The 20,779-nt window shown below is 42.0% G+C and overlaps 3 protein-coding genes across 3 annotated transcripts in view; all 3 read left to right on the top strand.

Moving 5' to 3' along the window:
• The first annotated feature begins 1,204 nt into the window (after positions 1-1,204).
• The window catches only part of LOC139714456 (DNA excision repair protein ERCC-6-like), a 28,624-nt gene continuing 9,049 nt past the window's right edge, over positions 1,205-20,779 (top strand). Inside the window, exons 1-14 of the mRNA XM_071626166.1 lie at positions 1,205-1,297; positions 2,563-2,685; positions 3,877-4,187; positions 4,852-4,981; positions 5,292-5,391; positions 10,812-11,495; positions 12,216-12,388; positions 13,238-13,434; positions 15,968-16,120; positions 17,204-17,342; positions 17,709-17,879; positions 18,490-18,666; positions 19,811-20,023; positions 20,394-20,618. Coding sequence (XP_071482267.1) covers positions 2,599-2,685; positions 3,877-4,187; positions 4,852-4,981; positions 5,292-5,391; positions 10,812-11,495; positions 12,216-12,388; positions 13,238-13,434; positions 15,968-16,120; positions 17,204-17,342; positions 17,709-17,879; positions 18,490-18,666; positions 19,811-20,023; positions 20,394-20,618 — 2,760 coding nt within the window. The 5' untranslated portion in view covers positions 1,205-1,297; positions 2,563-2,598. The remainder of the gene's footprint in view (positions 1,298-2,562; positions 2,686-3,876; positions 4,188-4,851; positions 4,982-5,291; positions 5,392-10,811; positions 11,496-12,215; positions 12,389-13,237; positions 13,435-15,967; positions 16,121-17,203; positions 17,343-17,708; positions 17,880-18,489; positions 18,667-19,810; positions 20,024-20,393; positions 20,619-20,779) is intronic.
• Positions 5,730-9,319, top strand: LOC139714454 (uncharacterized). The gene is made up of 2 exons (XM_071626163.1): positions 5,730-7,264; positions 9,184-9,319. Exon 1 carries the CDS (start codon positions 5,928-5,930, stop codon positions 7,257-7,259), a length of 1,332 nt encoding a protein of 443 aa, XP_071482264.1. The 5' UTR covers positions 5,730-5,927; the 3' UTR covers positions 7,260-7,264; positions 9,184-9,319.
• Positions 9,032-10,209, top strand: LOC139714455 (uncharacterized). The gene has a single exon (XM_071626164.1). The coding sequence runs from the start codon at positions 9,175-9,177 to the stop codon at positions 10,183-10,185; it is 1,011 nt and encodes a 336-aa protein (XP_071482265.1). The 5' UTR covers positions 9,032-9,174; the 3' UTR covers positions 10,186-10,209.

Here is a 20,779-nt window from a genome sequence, read left to right as displayed (position 1 = left end):
CCCCTTCCCAGACCCTCCTCCGCTTGCTCATGCGCGCTAGGTCTTAGCATTTTTTCCTTTTTTTTTTTCGTTTTGCTTGTTATAGCTGATGAAACCCGGAAGTGGAACCAGAAAAATACACGCACCCCCTTTGAAAAAAGCTGGTGACACCCCTGACATGGCATATACAATAGAGTCGAAAAAAGAAGAAGATGAAAGCAGTTGATTAGTCGTTGTTCTTGTCGGCACAAAATAAACGACTTCCACCACCCCCCCCCCCCAAAAAAAAAGCAAAAGAGAGAGAGAGAGAGGGAGAGAGAGAGAGAGAGAGGGGGAGAGAGAGAACAAAATGAGATGAGGAAGCAGCAGTGGCGAATCCAGAGGGGGCACCGGGTGCGCGCCTCCTTTATTTTTTGTTAAAACAAAAGAAAAAGAAAAAAAAAATGGAGGGGGTGGGGCGTGCGCCTCTTTCTTTTGTAAAGGCCCCTATCCCTTTACGGAATTACTAGTACTGGATCCGCCCCTGAATGCAAGATAATAATGATGAAAGAACACAAATTATTTGCCGTGGGTAAGCTGAGGCCGAGACAGCGGCGGACGAGATGGAGGGAGAGGAGAAAGAGTACTATTGAGGGTGAAAACATCGTGGATGAGGAGGAAAAATGAGAGAATTATTCTGAATCAAAAATCAGAAGAGGAGGAGGAGGACGAAGGAAAAATGTGGATTTTTCATAGGAATTTGAGGAGAAAGAGCGAAAGGAGAAGAAGGATGAAGAGGCTGAAAATGGAGAAAGCAGTTGAAGTACAGTGTGCTGAGGTTTGTTCTTCGATCTGATAGAGTGCCCACTTGAACATTGTGCATGGAGTTTACTGTACTTGGTCGACCTTTAGCGTAGGCTTCGGGGGCGGCCAATTTTTCCTGCTGCTGGATTAAGTTTTTCGTCATTTAGCACTTAGACATGCATTATCTATACAAATTAACAGAAAACAAACTACATTTGGTACAATGTATGTTGTGTATATGGGCTACTCCAATCCAGACAGCAGAACAAAATGAATGACCTTTTTTACAAGCTAAAATGAAATCTGCATTGCCTGAAAAGAGCCTATTGATATAATAATACTAGTACAAATGTAGTACACTCCGCATTACGAAGGCGTTTCGTAATACAGTAATACGTACACCGTATGAGTGATGTACCGGCGGCGCAGGCCGGCCCGTGACCACACAGACAGCATACATAGAAGCTTGGAAAAGCGTATCAGTGTATTCGCACGATAACACGAAACACGGGAGGAGAAAGCTTGTCGTAATCAGGTAAGAAATCACTGCTGTATGTCTCCAAAATCACTTAAACTTGTCAGTGTTTGGGGTAAGAGTCGGCATAAAATTACCCAGTTTAACAGAACGGTATGGCGGTATCGGTAGTGGAGTGAAAAAAGGTAAACAGCAGCGTACGGTTAGCTCGACTTACACTTAACTTAAGTTATGTATCCCGAGGCTAGCCCCGTGCCACACGGCGGACGTACTGCACTGTGTGGTCAGGTGGTGGTAGTGGTTGGTGGGTTCTTTGCCTTTTTAGTAAATTTACATAACATTTGATTACCCCGAATATCCGGTCACAATGAATGAAAATGTTATCATGTGTAGATTCAGCAGATCGGCTTATAATGCGGAAATGATAGACCTGTACAGAATACAATCTCTTTATTTTACCACTGAAATTTATTGATGAGTGAGCAGTAAATGAGCATTTGCGTAGGATTTTACGTGTAACGACTAACGTTACCAATACTTTGGTAACGTTAAAAGCAGGACCCTTGAAAATTAATGTTGATATGCTTTGATAGGTTAAAAGCAGGACCCTTGAAAATTAAAATAAAATTTGGGTAAGTAGGCCAAAAGTTAGTATCTTTTGTAATGCACAGCACTTTGTTACTGTACTCGGCTCAGCAACGAGGCAAGATTTCAAACTGCCAAAGCTTTTGACTCATCCAATCTTGTGCTGAAGTGCTGTTTATACTGTGGAGAATATTTTGTACAATTTTCTCCCAGTTTCAGACTGGTAAATGTACTGCCCACTGGATACATCCGGTTGTATGTAAAAAAAGTGAATTAGCATGTTCCACATGATACAGTATATCAACCAATACGGTAATGTTCATATTGGAAATGGTAAAAGGTAATGTAATGATTTATTTGTTGAGCCGTGCAACAAAGCTGCATTGAATAATTTACAGGTTGTCAATTTGCTGGTCATTGCTGGCCATCAGATGGTCATTTTGTCCAAAATGAACTGATTGGGCTGTTTGCTGAACTGTGGATTTTGTTTTTCGTCACCTGTCCATTTCATTATAACTTTCATAATAAGTTTGTATCTCCAGTGAAATTTTCCTCTGAGAATAAAACTGATACCGCAGAGGAATTCCCACACTAGCAGTCCCACTTCTTGGCATATTAGTGCCTAAATGATTCTAGTGGGTACAGTCCAACTGTCACATCCTACAATGTATCTCAGATTTTTTTAGTATTGGAGTTAACCAAATGCACTTACAGGAATCTTGTTGAATCTCCCTCTGCAGACTGGCATTGTAGGAGATCTACAAGTTTGTATCACCATGGATACAGATCACGACGGGGATGACTCTCAAGGAGTGTCTATCAAGCAGTCTGAACTAGTGCCAAGTACCTCCGGCATACTAAAGGTGAGAGTGATCGATAAGAAATTTGATCAAAAGAGAGAGAGAAAAAAAAAACCAATTTTATTTTGTTCTAACTAATTAAACACCTTGTACTAGGTCTTTGGTTTATATAATATTCTGAGTATTTATGTACAAAGAAACCAAGCAGAAGTTCAGCAGTTTCTCCAGGTTATCACCGACCAAACAATCAGTCATGATGCTTCTCTGTTTTTATTCTGTGGATATGTTTTGCTGCACCTCTCTCCATTTATTTTGTTAAATTTTATTAATGAAGGAGCAATGTGAAATATTTCTGTTCTGGCTTTGATCTACATATCCATTGAGATGTATTGGCTTTGAAATGGAAAAAAATGCTCTGTATATGAAGTTGTGTCAAGAAACTGATGAAAAATTTTCCTCAGCCAAACAGGCTACAGCCCATTATTTGGAATTCTGACAAACCTGCATGGATTTGATGAGTGCCTAGCGTGCAAGTAGCCATACATCAGGAGCTTTCAGTTTGATTTAAAAAAGAAATAATTGATAGCAGAACCAGGGCTGCACAATAACCCATTTTTTCTACTGGTCCATTCCTGAAAAAGTTACTGGTCCGAAAAGTGATATTTATTGGGCAGGTACCATCGGACCAGTGCCAGTGTGCAGCGTTGGCAGAACTGAAAATGGCCTATTTCTACTTCTAGGCATCATTCCATTCTGTAAGCACACCTGTAGAAAGTACACAAGCTGTACCATTAGTTGGGAATCTTGTTCAGTCCATGTCCATTTAACTAGCAAGAAAATAACTGGCAAAATTTTCTGGTAATCTGAAGGGTTGAATAGAAATATGTCCATCCATAAAATACAGACGAGGGGAATTAACTGAAATTGGTGTACAACATGAAATAATTTATTTCTTGTTTCATAGGAAGCTAACTTCACGTGTGATATGTGTAGAAGTGCTACACTCATTGTTATTTCTGGTTTGGTCTATAAATGACATGCTGCAATATCATCCTGGTGCAAATGACACTGTGATATCTGAGCCAAGAAACTTATGAACCCTTAATTTGCTTCGAGTGTTGATAGGCACTGAAAACCCCATAGCCTTGTACACAGTGTTCAAAGTCCCTGGTGCAGAAAGAGTTGAGTAAGGGCCAATATTAGTGGCATGCATAGTTGTCTTGTTACATTCTACATTGTGATCTTGAATTTCAGAATGAGTCTATGGCTACCGACTCTTCCACAAATGGCGGTGCGAATGACACCGAGACACAAGGTGCCACAGAGACCGTCAACAAAAAGGCAAAAGGTGCCAGTATCTTCCACGTTGACACCAGTAGGATCCACGCGGTGCCGGTCTCGGAGCAGGCCAGCGAGCTGCAGGACTTGGGAGTGAGCGTCTTCAACCAGGATGAGTTTGAGCAGGGCGTCCTGGCCCAAGTGGACCAGGCCATTTGCGCAGAGGAGGCACAGCTCGCCAGGCGGAGGGATGAGAAGGAGCTCCAAACAGTACAGGATAGCATCAGGTAAAGGAAAAGTCAGCCCTGTACCATGGTCTTTGATGATGAATCTATAAAACAACTACTGCAAATAGCATTCTGCTGTGTTCTTGTTGTGGAATGAGATACTGTAAAAGTGGATATTTTCGCACTACTAATTTTTCGCGCTTGGCCAAAAAAAAAAGCAAAAATATTCGTGTGCTTTTATTTTCGCGCTAGTTTCTGGTTTCGCGAAATGCGCGAAAACTTCAACACCATGAAAAACACTTTTACAGTAAGTGATTCTTAATTTTTCAAGAAGCAAAGCAGATCGATGCATGTGAATTAGAGTTATATTCTGTTATATCACTGTTTGAAATGTGAGTGTGTAACAAGTTTATAAGGATTAGTGCCAAGCCTGTAGTTTTATACTAAAGTTACATGTACCACAGCTGCACAGGTCACCTTCCATGTTGAGAGGCGCAGCCCTTTTTTGATAAATATTCTACCTGCAATAGAATCTGTTAATCAATGGAAATATAGGTAGCTAAATCAGTAAATCATTCCTTGTTCATGTTTTCTTCCTTTTAGTGTGGGGGAAGTTGGAAGGGTCTGGAGGCTGCTTATGGATTGATCATAGTGATTTTCCATGTTTCAGTGTCGTGTTGTCATGCATATCATGTTCAAAAGTGAGTACGATTTCATTTGACAGAACTTGCCAGCAAGAATTGAAACACCTGCAGAAGGCTCAAGCCAACATCCGCATCCCGGCAGGTTCATCTGCCAGCAGTCGGGAGGTGCAACGCAAGCTGCAGACCATCAAGAAACAGACAGAAAACAAGGTAACTGTTGCGTAGATTTTCCATGATGTGCATTTGAGCCATGCTGCATAATGGCTTTCCAATGTGATGAGATTAAGATAAGTGAATGCAAGATAGTATATTTGAAGAGTATCCATGTCAGAAATACTCGTCTATCAATATTTATGTGTTGTAGTGTCTTTCATAGTGTTCCTTCATGTTGTTTGCTACTTAATAAGACGGTACTTTGATATTGATGAATGGTTTGAATTTGGTGCTTTTTATTATTCACTGAAGTGCAATTGTTTTCGCTCTTTAATGTGTGTAATCTTTGTTTCTCTCCAATTTGCAGACCAAACAGTTAAAACGTTTGAAGGCCAAACGTAAATATCTGGCAAAACCTCTGCTTGGTGACATTGAAGATGCTGACTTTGGAGACCTATCTGATGAAGGTAATAGATTACATCTGTCTGTGGAAGGGGAATTTTCTCTGATGAGTTGCATAGTTATTTCCTACTTGTCTTGCAAGATGTAAATCTGTCCGAGTAGAACCTCTAAGACACACAATACAAGTTTACAACTGCAGGCTTATTGTGTTAATGGCAACGATTCAGTGTGTTGTATTGACATACAAATGTAGTTACGGACAAAATATGTTGATTCCCAATGACTGCAATGTGTCACTGTTTGAAAATTTGTGGTCAGTGTTTTTTCAGTTATCTTCTGAAATGTGTTTTTATGACGATGTGTGTGCATTTTATCTCGTAATGTACGGTAGAGAATTCAGCCATTGGCTGCGCATTAGCCATTGGCTGAATTTGCGTAATATGAGAGGCCGTTCCGCGCGCAATCGCCATCTTCGTTCCAGCGCAATGTTCGATCGCGAAGCGATTTTTATCTGACCGAAAAATCGGAAAATATCATCGAAATCTGCGGAAATACGGAACTGAATTCGTGCTCTCTTACAAGCGTGATTATCGTTCTCAGCATGGATGAACCAGCTGACAAATCGGAGAAGGCAAAAGCCAAAAAAGATACCGAGCTGTGTGAGCCTAAGGCCAGCCCAGCTCCGGCAGCAAAGAAGAAGGCTGCAGGCAAAACTCTGTCTAGCGGCGGGAGGCCTAAGGCATCCCGCCCCGCGGCTTCGGGGAAGGCACAGCCGAACCCGCCCGCACCAGCTGCTACCGCTCCCAACCCGACTGTGACTACAGCGGAAAATAGCACGGAGGTTATGTCCCGCATTGGGAAACTCGAGTCAATGTTCGAAAAAATGATCGAGACTTTGAGTACTCCTCATCATGGAGAACAACATGCCAACACGCCGCGGGATTGTTTTAGTGAATATGGCGACTGCGACACACAAAGGGGAAGCAGCTCACCACCCGTCATAGAATTGGCGGATAATCGCAGCGTGGCTGATTTCCTATCGGCAAACCGCGATGACGCGGTCAGCTTGTTTTCGGACGTAGGCCTACAGGAGGCAGATAAAGACAAACGGCCAGAATTCAAGATACCACGAATGGCTCAGAAATTCGTGGCTCCGTCCGGGATAGGGGAACCACTAGATGAGGATGTCGCGGACACCATTGTGTATATGATGGGACAAAAACTTGACCAGAAATCTCTCGACGAAGCAGCAACTCGCTACCCCTGCCCATCTAACTGCACATGTCTAGAAACCCCTAAAGTGAACAGCACTATCTGGGAGAACATCTCGACGGGGACGAGACACAGGGATCTGAAACTACAAATGATCCAATCATCCCTCTTGAAAGGGATAAACGCGTTTGCTCGTACCCTTCCAGCAACTTTGTCTGAAGCTCAGCAGGATGCTATGGCTTTTCTCTGCGATGCAAACTTCTCCCTCAACTGCATGAGAAAGGACAGCATAAAGCCTGACATGAACTCAAATTTCCACCACCTGTGCAAGCCCTCTCACAAAGTGACAAAGTACTTGTTTGGAGATGACCTGGGGCGCCAAGTGAAAGAGATCCAAGAACAAAGGAAAACAATGTCAGGCATGATGAAATCACGCTTCACACGAGAGCAATCACGGTTCCAGCCGTACAAGAAACCGGATGTGACATCTCGCCGTCAATACACGTCGACTGGGTTCACCCGCCCGTTGGGGAGGGGTTATGACCGCCGAACATCACATTCCAACCCCATGGCCGGTTCATCTGCACAGCCTTTTTTAGGGAAGGCTTGGAGGGGGAGACCTCGAGATCCTCCTCACACTTACACACCGACAGCAGCAAGGGAGGGTGGCAACAAGCAGCCAACCTACCACAGGCAGAGCCAAAGCCAGGGGAGGAAATAGAACAGGTAGGTGACTATGAACACAACATAGACAACGATCTAGTTACAACACCAGCTGTCGTCGGAGGTCGTCTGAAGCCATTTTTCCCTGCTTGGGAAAATATCACGAGAGACTCACACATTATTCAAGCAGTTCAAGGCTATACAATAGAATTTGACCCAGAAAAATTTCCCCCTTCTCGAGAAAAACCTCTGCGTTCTTACAAGCGGAATGCTGAAGAAACAGCCAAGATTGACCATGAGATTCTTGTTCTGGAAGAAAAACAGGTCATTGAAAAATGTGCCCATGAAGAAGGGGAATTTATTTCAGAGGTTTTCACGAGACCAAAAAAGAACGGAGGAGTTCGATTAATTCTTGACCTGTCCGAACTCAACAAAAGTGTTCAGTACCAACACTTTAAAATGGATAATATTCAATCTGGTATTCTACTCCTCTCAAAAGGGTGTTATATGGCTTCAGTAGACCTCCGTGATGCATACTACACAATTCCCATTCACTTAGACTCTCGTAAATATCTCCGCTTCGTATGGAGAAACCAATTGTGGCAGTTCAAAGCTTTGCCAAATGGCTTATCTTCCGCCCCAAGACTGTTCACCAAAATACTGAAACCAGTGCTTGCCTTACTAAGACAACAGGGGCACACAGTTTTGTCGTACTTGGACGACACACTGATAATTGGGAACAATAAAGCAGACACTCGCTCAGCAGTGCAAGCCACCACTGACCTTTTGACTAGTCTAGGGTTCATTATTCACTCAGAGAAATCGGTACTTGAACCATCCCGTGAGATTGAATTTCTGGGTTTCCATTTAAATACATCTGAAATGAGAATCACCCTCCCAGCCAGTAAAAGCAATGACATTCAAGATGCATGTCGATCCTTGCTTGCTAATAACAAACCTAGTATCCGGGAGGTAGCTAAAGTCATTGGGAAGATTGTGGCTGCCTTACCAGCATCTCAGTACGGCCCCTTGCATTACAGGCAGCTGGAAAGGGAAAAAATCAGAGCCCTGAGAAAACAGAAAGGACATTTCGATAGACATATGAGCCTATCAAATAGAGCCAAGGCGGAACTAGTTTGGTGGTCATCCCATGCACATCTCGTGTCTAAACCCCTGTACCCAGGGAAAGTATCAAAAGAAATAAGAACAGATGCTAGTGGACAAGGTTGGGGTGCCACAGACCTGCAATCCAAGACAGGGGGTAGATGGAATGCTCAAGAATTAGCAAGAGCAGCAGGTAATGAAATAAACTATCTGGAAATGCTAGCAGCCGGTTTGGGACTCAAAAGCTTCTGTTCAAATGTCAGAGATGCACATATACTGTTGAGATTAGACAACACCACAGCGGTGACATACTTGAATAACATGGGCGGCGTCAAGTCTGAAGCATGTAACGAAATGGCGTTGCAAATTTGGGATTGGTGCAGTAGACGACAAATTTGGATAACAGCATCTCACTTGGCAGGCTCTAAGAACACAGAAGCTGATACGATGTCAAGGAAATTCAATGACAATATAGAATGGATGCTAGACAAGACAATATTCAATGAGATAGTGCAGAGGTATGGGTTACCAAATGTAGACCTTTTTGCCACCAGACTGAATGCCCAGCTCCCAACATACGTCTCCTGGAGACCAGATCCAGAGGCATGGGCAGTAGACGCATTCACTATTGACTGGGGACCCCTAGTATTTTATGCGTTTCCCCCATTTAGCTTGGTTGCAAAGTGTCTCCAAAAAATCAGACAAGATGGCGCTAGGGGAATTTTGATAGTGCCAAATTGGCCAACACAGCCCTGGTATACCGTACTACGTAACATGCTATTGGAGGAGCCCTGGGTATTGCGAAAACACCAGTTGTTAACCCAACCCATTACAGGTAGACCCCATCCACTTACACATCTCTCCCTCTTATGTTGCAGGGTTGGAGCAAACATTTCATAGCTCAAGGACTGACGGAGGAGACTGCTGATATAATGGCAGCGTCTTGGAGGAAATCCACCAAGGAGCAGTATATGGTGTATATTAGGAAGTGGCAAAGGTTTTGTCATGAGCGTCACTTATGTTGGACCCATACGAAGGTGGGAAATTTGTTTGCGTTTTTTAATTCTATGTACAAAAATGGAGCAAGCTATAGCACCTTGAATACATCAAGGAGCGCACTAGCATCAGTTGTTCTTCTACGGGACGAGAAATACACCATTTCTACACATCCTTGGATTTGCCGGTACTTCAGGGGCATTTTTAATCTCCGACCACCCACTCCGAGATACAGCTTCATATGGGATGTGGGCAAGGTGCTGAGCTACCTCAGACAAGTAACTCCAGCTCATAAGATTTCGCTGTGTCAACTGACACACAAAGTATGTTTTTTACTAGCGTTGACTTCTGCCCAAAGAGTGCAAACACTTTCATACCTAACCCTTGACAATGTGAAGGCGTCCAAAGATTGTGTGGAAATAGCAGTGGCTGATTTGATAAAGCAGAGTCAACCTGGGAATGTGGGAGTGAAAGTAACACTAAAAGCCTTTCCCGAGGATAAGAAACTCTGTGTTGTACACTATGTTAAAGAATACATTAACAGAACAAGCACATTGAGGAAGGAGGTGAATGCACTATTTGTCACCTACAAGCAACCCCATGGGAAGGCATCAAAGCAAACCATCGCTCGATGGATAAAAACTGTGTTGAGAGCATCAGGTATCGACACCGATCTCTTCAAAGCACATTCAACGAGATCGGCGGCAACCTCATCTGCCAAAAGGAATCATTTTCCAATAGCAGACATTCTCAAGCATGCTGGGTGGAAAAATGAATCCACGTTCAGGAATTTTTACCTGAAACCGGCATCCCAGGCAACATCTTTTGGACAAGCAGTTCTGGGACAACAGACCTCTAGGAAGGGACAAGATTCAGTCCTGTGAACATAGGTAAAGTTGCCCAAAAACTTTCTCTGACAATATATTCTGTGAAAAATGACTACTGTGAAAATCTTTGAAGTCTCATATTACGCAAATTCAGCCAATGGCTAATGCGCAGCCAATGGCTGAATTCTCTACCGTACATTACGAGATAAAATAGAAAATTAAATGAAAAACATTGAAATTTAATTTGTATTTTATGAGTAATGGGAGGATAGAGAATTCAGCACCCTCCGCTCCCTCCCTTACTCTGAACAGCCTTAAATGTGGCTTATACAAGATCTATTTTATCTCGAAATATTTTTTCACAGTAGTCATCAGCTTTTAAAGATGGCGATTGCGCGCGGAACGGCCTCTCATATTACGCAAATTCAGCCAATGGCTAATGCGCAGCCAATGGCTGAATTCTCTATCCTCCCATTACTCATAAAATACAAATTAAATTTCAATGTTTTTCATTTAATTTTCTATTATGTATTATTTGCAATTAATTTGTGTATTGTACATGTCCAATTGTGTTTGTGTGTTTGTCTTTTTGTTATGAGAGACAGCTGTGAAAATGTTTGTATAGATATAGCCATTATGAGTAATCATCATGACCATAATCATATATAATCTGCTCTTTCTAGGAGGAGCCGAAGGAGGCTCAGCTTCAGTGTATGAGAAACTTCTCAGTGGAGGCGCGTCAAGTGATGCCACTCCTGGCCCTAGCCGCGCCAAGGAGACAGAGCATGAACGCCTTGTCCGACTCGGAGAAATGACCCCATTTGGGACCTCCCTCACCCTCAGCGAATCGTCCGAGAAACCAAAGTCCAAGACGATAAAGCCGACAATAATCACCGACTTCGAGAAGTTTCTCGGCGAAAAGAACGTGGAGCTTTACAAGAAGCACAAGATGGCGTCCAAGTGGAAAGGGTCGTCCAAGGCCAAGTTGAAGGGTTCATCCTCGGGTAGTAACGACGGGAGCCTGCTTCACAGTCTACTGACGCCCAAGGTGGAACCGCCAAGTGGAGAAGTGGCGCAAGGCTCGAGTGAGAGCCAAAAGAGGGATGCGGATCGCCCCGGGGCCCGAGCGACCAAGGATGGGAAGAAGACTGAGAGGAAGCGGTTGGAGTTTGAACCCAAGCATTACAAGAAGGTGAAGAAGAAGTGGGACAGAGGGGCGTCGGCCTCACAGAGGAAAGCAGCAATGGCCAGGGACCTGACGGAGAACTGGGACAGCGATGGGGAAATGTTTGACGACGGAGATGAGGAGTATATCCCTGACAGAGACTCTGAGGATGAGGCTTACTTTGATGACGATGCCAACTCAGGTAAGACATTTCAGTGTTGCTTTCTTTTTTCTCCCACATTTTTCTTCTGTGAAAGTAAATCAAGTTGTTGTTTCATTAAGTGTTGAAAAAAAAAGCAGGAATTAAAAGTCTGCAATGCTCTGGTTTGCAAAGTTTCACCTTGGAGGTAATTGAAAGTAATCATCCATAGATATTGCAGTCTGGCATCAGATATTTGTGCTAAGATGAAGTCGTTAAGTTTTGAGAGATGGGAATCAAAGGATGGTACAGTGTTTGCTGGAAAGTTGCACAGTAACTACACTGTAAGTGTATGATGTGTGCAAAGTTTTGTGAGAATGAAGGTGCAAGAAAAGGATGCGTTTATATGACCTCAATAATGATATCAAATCATGAGCCATGCTTTGACATTGTCAATGGCATACTATATATTGCCACCCCAAGGCAAAAGGAAGTAATTCTGAATTTTTATCAAAACCATTTCCCCCCCCCCCTTGATATAGGGTATTTTTGTATGCTCTACATGATGGTGAAGAAATTGAGGTCACATGACACATAATTTCCGAAATAGAGACGTCAAAAGGTAGCAATGCTACACATTTCATCATAAAACAATTATGTTTTTCTTCATTTACTAAGAAACTCATTCCACAGAGTTGCTTCCTTTTATCATGGGATGGCTGTATAAACTTATCTTGACTCTGGAAAATCGTTGTCTGAGTTTCTTTATTCTCTGTGATGCAGAGGAGGAGCAAGTACCGGGCAGACGATTTGCCCGACCCAAGAAGAGGAAGCTGGTAGAAGCAGTCCAGGATGGAACCATCACCAGTCTCAGCGATCTGAAGCGGCGGGCTCGGATACGGTCCAAAAAAGCCTGGGAGTCTAGACAGGGCAAGGTCCAAGATGATTCCTCTCAAGTAAGAATCACAGTAAAGGTGTGATGGCGAGTGAAAAGTGAAGTTGTGGACTTCTCCGGGAAAGATTAAAGGGATTGTATAGTGTTTGTTGAGACCTAACTTAAGTTTTCTGGCATTTTCTGGTGAGATAATCAGAAAGCTCGTATGAAACATGAAAGAGCATGTGATTCCAAAAAGAATTTGCCGTTTATGAGAGAAAAATTGGTTTTGAAATGGCTGAGATATCCAAAACAAGGCGATCCGAATAAAAGGTGGGACCCACCTTTTATTGCGATTGCTTTGTTTTACTTTGTTTCCGGCTGTCTCAGCCATTCCAAAACCAATTTTCATCATATAAACTTTGAGTTCCTCCTAGGATGCCATGCTCTGTACTAGTTCATAAGTGGTGTCTTGGTATTGCGCAAAAAGTTAAAAGCCAAATCCTTGTCTCTACCAATACTATGCTATCCCTTAAAAGTCATGCTTATAAATATGTCTCAGTTACAAACAGGATGGCATCTTGCAGTTGCTGAATGTATGATTTTGACACCAATTGCTATGATATGAAACGTCTTATCATTTATGCGGGTGTAAGTGTTCGTTTCTCTGAGTGTGCTTGACGTGTACTATTATGTCTGTGTGTGTGTGAGTATTAATTCGTGGATGTATATCTATATATATGTATCAATATGCCATGGACATCTGGATACCTGTTTTTTGAAATTATGCCAAAACCATTGCCCCTTGCAGTTTAACTTCAGGGGAAAGTAATGACACATACTTCACATTGCATCACACGGAGCAGCACACAATGGTTGCTTGGACCTGAATTTTGATTCCGATGAACCTTTGGTTTGCCTCTGTACACAGGAGCAGTATGCCAGACGGCTGAAGGAACACAAGAGGAGAGAGCTGAGAGAGAAGGAAGCCAAGATGGCGAAGAGAGAGAGACTGGGAGATGGTGAAGGGGATGGAGACTCTAGCAGCATATCAGATTCTGAGGAGGAGGATGTTGACCTTGACGGAGGCTTCAAGATCCCTGCCAGAATCTGGAAGCGGTTGTACAGGTTTGACATTTGTCACTCATATTTCTTCCCATTCCCCAAGTCAAAATTCAGCTAGTTTGTAATACAGTCAACTTCGGATACCTCGAATTCGTCGGGACTGAAGAAAATGGTTCGAGGTACGTGAAATTCGAGGTACGCGAAATTCGAGGTACGCTTACGTGCGTCAAATTTTCTTCGACTTATCCGACGTTTATCGATGTTCAACATGGTATCTGTTATAGTGCCTACCGATTGTTTGCATGCTTGTCAATTGGAATTCAATCGACTCTTATATGAATGAATTGAATGAAAATCGGAATTGAAATCAAAATTTCAGAAATGAAGATTTTTGTGGCCCTATCGCGCCACCAAGAAAAGTCGGATGTTTGCCTTTACTTTTGAAGATGAACAGCGGTAACAATCGGCTCCGTAAGATACTAAGATAAATGTCGGATGTTTGCTCATACTTTTGGAAATGAAAAACGATAAGACTCGACAGGTCCGTATGGTGCTAAAACTAATGTCAGATATTTGATTTTGCGTTCGGAAATGAATAAGGATAACATTCGGCTCCGGAAGACGCTGAATTAAATGTCGAATATTTGCTTTGACGTTCGGAAATGAAAAACAATATTCAACTCCGTACGATGGGTAGATAAGTGTCGGATGTTTCCTTATACTTTCGAAAGGAAATAGCAATAACATTCGGCTCCGGAAGATGCTAAAATAAATGTCAGATGATCGCTTTTGTGTTCGGAAGTTGCAGTAATATTCTGCTCCATACGATGCTGAAATAACTGTATGATGTTTGCTTTTAAATTTCGAAATGAATAACAGTAACATTCAGCTGCGTTCAATGGTAAAATTAATGTTTGATGTTTGCTTTGACGTTCGGAAATGAGTAACAATAACATTCAACTCCCACTTTTTTCATTTCAAACGTAAGTTTTGACCTCCTAAATATATAGGCATCAACTTTTATAATAATTTATGCACCTATTTGCTAAATCTTAAAACTCAGAATAGGATGATGGATTTTCTATTCATTTGTTTTAGACATGGGCATCTGTATCACTTTAATAATGCTTAATATTCATTTTTCTTTGTTTAGTAGGACCGATTTAGTTTTTCTAATGTTTTCTCCATTTTTTTTTTTTTTTTTGGTGTGTCACCAGATTCTAATTTCGAGAAAATTCGACCACCAAAAAATAAAAATCAGTGATACTGGTGGCCCGATAAAAGTTAGTGTGGAGCCCTGTCTATTCTATTCTTTATTATGCTCGGCCTATACTTCCACATCATATTCCACAATATTTTCATAATCGCATTGCTGAAAAAAAAAAAAAAAAACAGTGCTTGCGTTCTCTGGGAAGAATACATGAAACATACCTCGTGAAAGGCAAAAAAAAAAAGTTGAAAAAGGCACTACGCAGGAGATTGATGTTTGGACAGTGGACCGTGATTAATGCCAAAGATATAACTGTCAATACCTACGCAGGCGCACCACGACGGTAAAGTAATCTACGCGCACGGTATGACAATCATGATCAAGAATTAAAACACAGTGGTTAAAGAAAAGAAGATGATGGGGCAGAGCGTAGTGCTATCGTAAGCACTCCATTGGCAAGGGTGCTATGTGCATACCGTGTACGTATGTAGACCTGTAGGTGTTGGGGATTTTTCTTGTCAGCTGTGTACCGGGTATTTCTTTGGGCGTGCGATTGTTCTGGTCGGGAATATTTACAGTCGAGTGTGAAAAGATTTTTGACATGTCTTCTTCGCTGTCCATGCGCGCTTAATCGGAGATGCTGCTGAGTGATGTTTGCAATTTCGATTCGAGCTACATGCTGGGAAAAACAATAAGTTAAATAAGATCGGGACAGTAGATTTCACTTCGAGGTACCTGAACTTCGAGTTATTTTCTTCGAGCTACGCGAATTTTAATACACGTAAACTCCATAGGAACAATCGGGACTTTCATTCTGCCCCCGAGGTAAGTGATATTCGGCTTATCCGACGTCGAGGTATGCGAAGTTGACTGTATTTCTTTCCTATGTAAACTGTTGCTGCTTGACAGCTTGAGTAGGTCTGAGTGGCAAGGCAATGACAAATAAATGGTAATTGTGTTATGGAACAACATATTGCATGCCCACGCTGCATTGAAATATGAATGCATAGTGCATGTGGTATAATCAAGCTGTATGTCGTCAAAGTATTATGGGAGTCATTCATGATGTAGTTTCTTGTTCTAAAGTTCAAAAACAAACTTAACGAGATTAATTTTATTCTTATTCTCTCTATTATTATTATTACTATTAATTTATTGTTATTATTATCATTATTATTATCATTATTATTATTATTATTATTAGTAGTAGTAGTAGTAGTATCATTATTCTATTATTATTATTATTATTCATTAGATTATTTTTCTAATTATGGTTAAGAAGAAAAGGTTTCCACTGTAAAAGGGACTGTGCTACTTTTTATGTGAAGCATTTATAAGGTGAAGGTTGTAGGTCAAATGTAGACGTATGTTATTGTGTGATGACAGGTACCAGAAGATTGGAGTGAAGTGGCTATGGGAGCTGCATCGCCAGAAGGCGGGAGGCATCATCGGAGACGAGATGGGACTGGGAAAGACCATCCAGATCATCGCCTTCTTGGCAGGGCTGAGGACGAGCCGTCTTCTCAACAAGGGCTTCAGGTAGGCTCTCCCCTTCTCCTAAGTGTGTATGGTCCATTAAATTGTGTCATATTCTTCTTTAGTGCTCCCGTCCTCCAGGAGTTATGTAATATATACTATACAAACTTATTTTCGAGAGGGTTTAATTTTTGCAAATTTAGCGAATCACTGTTGTACCACCAGTTTATCATTACACGAAAATATCTTGAACTGACAAGCATTAGTGCGCTTATGATAGCATTGGTGTCAAAATCGCAATAACAACATCTTGCAAAAATGTCTGTGGCCTCCTAATTCGCAAAAATATCTGCATACAAAAATAGCAGCTTATGCAGTAATAATCATGCAAGGTGCAGCTTAATTTCTCGTATCTCTCTTGATTTTATCATTCCTACTTCATCTTCGTGATAGGGTATAGAAATGCTCTGGCAATTAATGTTCCATGCCTTCATACTGTGATTTCATTGGTGATATTATAACTGTGTTGCAGTTTACGAACAGAGGGCTAGAAGTCCATTAGCCAGGCCGGAGTATCCCCTGGGCTTGGATGAGATGTGTATGACTTTGTGTGATTCTTTGTACAGTGTATACCTGTTTTAGTGGCATGGACCCAGTGATGTAAATGTTAAATGAACAAAGTTGTGTGAGCTGTATGACTGCAGGATTTTACACAAATGATATGTCCACCAGCCTACTAATGTACATGTATATTTACGCATGGTGTATTGATGCTGTATGAGGGAGATACCGTAAGGGGAGAAACATTGATGAAGTGTTTATTTGTGAAAGACAAAGAGTAGTCTTTAATGCAAGGGGAAAGACAACCGAATAGTGAGAGACATGTAGGGAGATAATTTTAGATAGATAAATGTATAGATAATTGATAGGCAGACAGACAGAAAGATATAGATAGAGAGATAGACAGACATTGTCAGAGACTGAGAAAAGGGCAGGGTTTAAATTAGTGTCCATTTGCTGTGCTTGCAGCTATCGAGGTCTTGGTCCAATCCTGATAGTCTGTCCAACTACTAGAGATAGACAGACGTTGTCAGAGACTGAGAAAAGGGCAGGGTTTAAATTAGTGTCCATTTGCTGTGCTTGCAGCTATCGAGGACTTGGTCCAGTCCTAATAGTCTGTCCAGCTACTGTCCTCCACCAGTGGGTGAAGGAGTTTCAAACTTGGTACCCCGAGATGAGGGTGGCAGTGCTACATGAGTCAGGGTCCTTCTCCGGCAAGAAGAAGGTGAGTTTGAACCAGTGGCAGGTCTGCCCCATCAACATTTGGGCTACTTTAATGTAGCCATAAGTGTGCAAACCTCTCAAGTACACTTAACAAGGAATATCTTAATCCTTATCATTGTCATGCAGTAGGACAGGACTGAATAGCTATTCAAATACAATAGTCTGTGGTATATTTTAGCTAATAAAAATAAGAGTTGTGGTGTTTCTTAAAAAGGATGCAGATTCTGTTTTATTGGATGACACTCTAATACTATATTTAGTGTGGCTTGTTTTTATAAGATGGTGCTTAAAGAAAATTGAGCGGGAAGAAAATCACCAGAATGTTCAGAGGATTTCTCAACATCAGCTTCCTCTATCTTATTTTCAGGAATACCTTGTTCGTGACATGGTCAAAGGTCACGGTGTCCTGATCACCTCCTTCTCCAACGTGCGCCTCCGCCAGGAGCTCCTGCTCCAGTTCAACTGGCACTACGTCATCCTGGATGAGGGCCACAAGATCCGTAACCCTGATGCTGAGATCACCCTGGCTTGCAAGCAGGTCTGTTTTTCGTAAGAAACAAAAAACCTCTTCTGAAAATTATGTGGATCGTTTGAAAATGACTTTCATTTGGACTGATACTGTTGGATGTCCAAGATGATTCTCAGCAGTGAAGATGCATTGAATGGAGTGACTGAAACATTGGCATCCACACATATGGGGCTATATGCATAAGACTTTGCCTGTGTGATCATTTGTCTTCAGTGTGCCTCTATCTAGCACAATACCCACACTAATAGGTTCATGTGGGACCACCTGCAAATCATTTGCCACAGACTGCCTTCGAAATCACAGAAAGGCTAATCTTTACAGAGTGAAAATTTGTAGTGAGTGTGATGGGTGTTGAAGGCTTCTCAGAGGAAATACACAGTTCTACTTTGCCCAGTGATACTGAAACCATTTTATATTTTGTCTTATCTATCAGAAGTATGTATACCTAGGTATGCAGAGTCTTTTCATGGTCAGAATCACTTGAAAAATGCTGGAAGCTCTGATCTTGCAAACATTTTAGCTCATTCAAAAACAATAATTACAATCGATCTGTTCTTGTATTTAAAACTGTATAAACTAATGGATTTAGTCTCTTTGTTAATCTTTTGTGCTCATGCAGTTCCGCACCCCGCACCGCCTCATCCTGACTGGATCCCCAATGCAGAACAACCTGCGGGAGCTGTGGTCCCTGATCGACTTTGTCTTCCCGGGCAAGTTGGGCACGTTGCCCGTGTTCATGCAGCAGTTCTCAGTTCCCATCATCCAGGGGGGCTACGCCAATGCTTCCAAGGTTCAGGTGAGATAATCGATGCGTGGACCAATAGTAACAACATCATCTGCTGAGAGTTAATGGCAGATCACTGTAAGATGAGGGACATACTGTATACGCCATATATTTCGTGAGTCTAAATTTTCGCGAATCGGGAATTCCCGACGATTTCGTTAGTGGTTAAATTTGCGATCATGGAGTCCTGTACTGAACAAAGAAGTGTACACGCGTACGTCACATTCACATCAGGATCCGAGTCAATATTTTCGCGCATCTTTAATTTCGCGAATAGCACCTGACTTGCGAAATTCGCGAAAATGAAAACCTCGCGAAATATTCGGCGTATACAGTATATATTTATGCGTCAGTGCCACAGACTTTGTGCAGAATTGTGCCATTCTGTGACATCTTGATTGATATGGTTGTATTATTTTGTTGTGTTTCCTTACTTTATTTTAATGCTCAGAAATTGTCTTCAGCTTAGAACCAGGAAGGCATTTTAAGATTTTTGTAGTGCATAGGTATATTTCAGGATGTTTTCATTTTTGCAAATTTCATGAGGTGACTGATGTATCTGAATATTAGATATCTGTAGAAACAAGACACAGTGAAGCCTGTCAATAGCGGCAACTCAAGGGAGATGAAAAAGTGGTCATTATAGATAGGTGATCGCTGTAGACAGGGTCTCTGATATGGCTTTTCTCTGAGGATTTTTTTTTTTTTTAAATAGCGGTAGATGGTAGGTGGCTGCTAGAGACAGATGGCTGCTAAGGCAGGTTTGACTGTATTGTTTCCCATATATGTCATATATTGCTTTCAAGACCTGTTGGGAATTCGCTAACTTTGCTCGTGAAAAGGGATAATACATATTTTCACTTATTCCCAGTGCTTCGTGATTGTAAATTCAAACACTTATGTCCGCAGTCGTCTTACAACAGTTATTGCAATTCGTATAATATACTGGCATTAAAGAAAAAAAAAAATGATTATGCCAAGCATAGTTTTGGAGTTCTACCGTCTAATTATCAGCTGATGCTATGTGAGTTTGATGAAGCTCACAAATCCAAGGTCAGTGATGGAAACAAGTTTGCTGTATTAATTCTAATTTATATTATTATCATTAATTATTATCTTAATTGTGTGTACTGTGTTGTCATGACATAATGTCCAGGTACAAACAGCGTACAAGTGTGCCTGCATCCTGCGTGACACCATCAGCCCCTACCTGCTGCGCCGGCTGAAGGCTGACGTGCGCCATTCCCTTCAGCTGCCCTCCAAGAACGAGCAGGTGCTGTTCTGCCACCTGACAGAGGACCAGACCCAGGTCTACGAGGACTACCTGGCCTCCAAGGAGTGCAACCTCATCCTGAGGGGCGAGTACCAGGTGAGGATCCCTCGAGAGAGATCCAAGAGGTGGTGATGGAACCAGTGGATTGTGTTTTGTGCTCTCAGTACCAATATACAAGGTTGAAGCCCCAACACAGAGCAATGTTATCCTCCAAGCAAGCAAGACATCTGGTCCATAGTGTTTCTCTGTACCCAGCGAAATCGGTACTGAAAAGTGGATATATTCGCGTGAATAATTTTCCCGCTTAGCCTGGTAAGAAGAGTTTTGTAGGAATCTGATTGTTATTGTGGATAGATTTAATGTATGTGTCTCTAGGTTTCAGATACATGTGTCAGAGTATCCTCCTGATGATAATTTTTGATGCGAATGAATGATACTATGTACTTTTGTTGTTGTGTACTTGCAGGTCTTTGCTGGCCTCATCACTTTGCGTAAGATCTGCAACCACCCCGACCTCGTCTCGGGTGGACCCAAGATTTATTCCCACCAGAACCTTGCTGACGATGATCTGACGGAAGACCAGCGGTTTGGTTACTGGAAGCGATCAGGCAAGATGATTGTGGTGGAGTCGCTCCTCAAACTCTGGAAGAAACAGAACCATAGAGTGCTCCTCTTCTCTCAGAGCAAGCAGGTACATTTGCTAGTCTCATTTCAGACCTCAAGATACACTTGAAATCCTGCATGGACAGTGCAAGAGATATCACAATAGATGCTTTCTTTTTCCCTTGTAAATGTCTAAGCAATTGGCTGTTAACATGCTATGCTTGCTTATCGGCATTGGGTTAATTCCTC

The sequence above is a fragment of the Diadema antillarum genome, unplaced genomic scaffold (genome assembly GCF_040938485.1).
Source record: "Diadema antillarum isolate AM-2024a unplaced genomic scaffold, OU_Dant_1.0 seq00002278_RagTag, whole genome shotgun sequence".
Taxonomy (NCBI): Eukaryota; Metazoa; Echinodermata; class Echinoidea; order Diadematoida; family Diadematidae; genus Diadema; species Diadema antillarum.
This window is presented reverse-complemented; position numbering and strand designations above follow the sequence as displayed.

What these genes read in the sequence shown, in the direction of transcription:
- LOC139714454 (XM_071626163.1), top strand. Translation starts at nt 5,928, where the DNA reads ATGGATGAACCAGCTGACAAATCGGAGAAGGCAAAAGCCAAAAAAGAT.
- LOC139714455 (XM_071626164.1), top strand. Translation starts at nt 9,175, where the DNA reads ATGTTGCAGGGTTGGAGCAAACATTTCATAGCTCAAGGACTGACGGAG.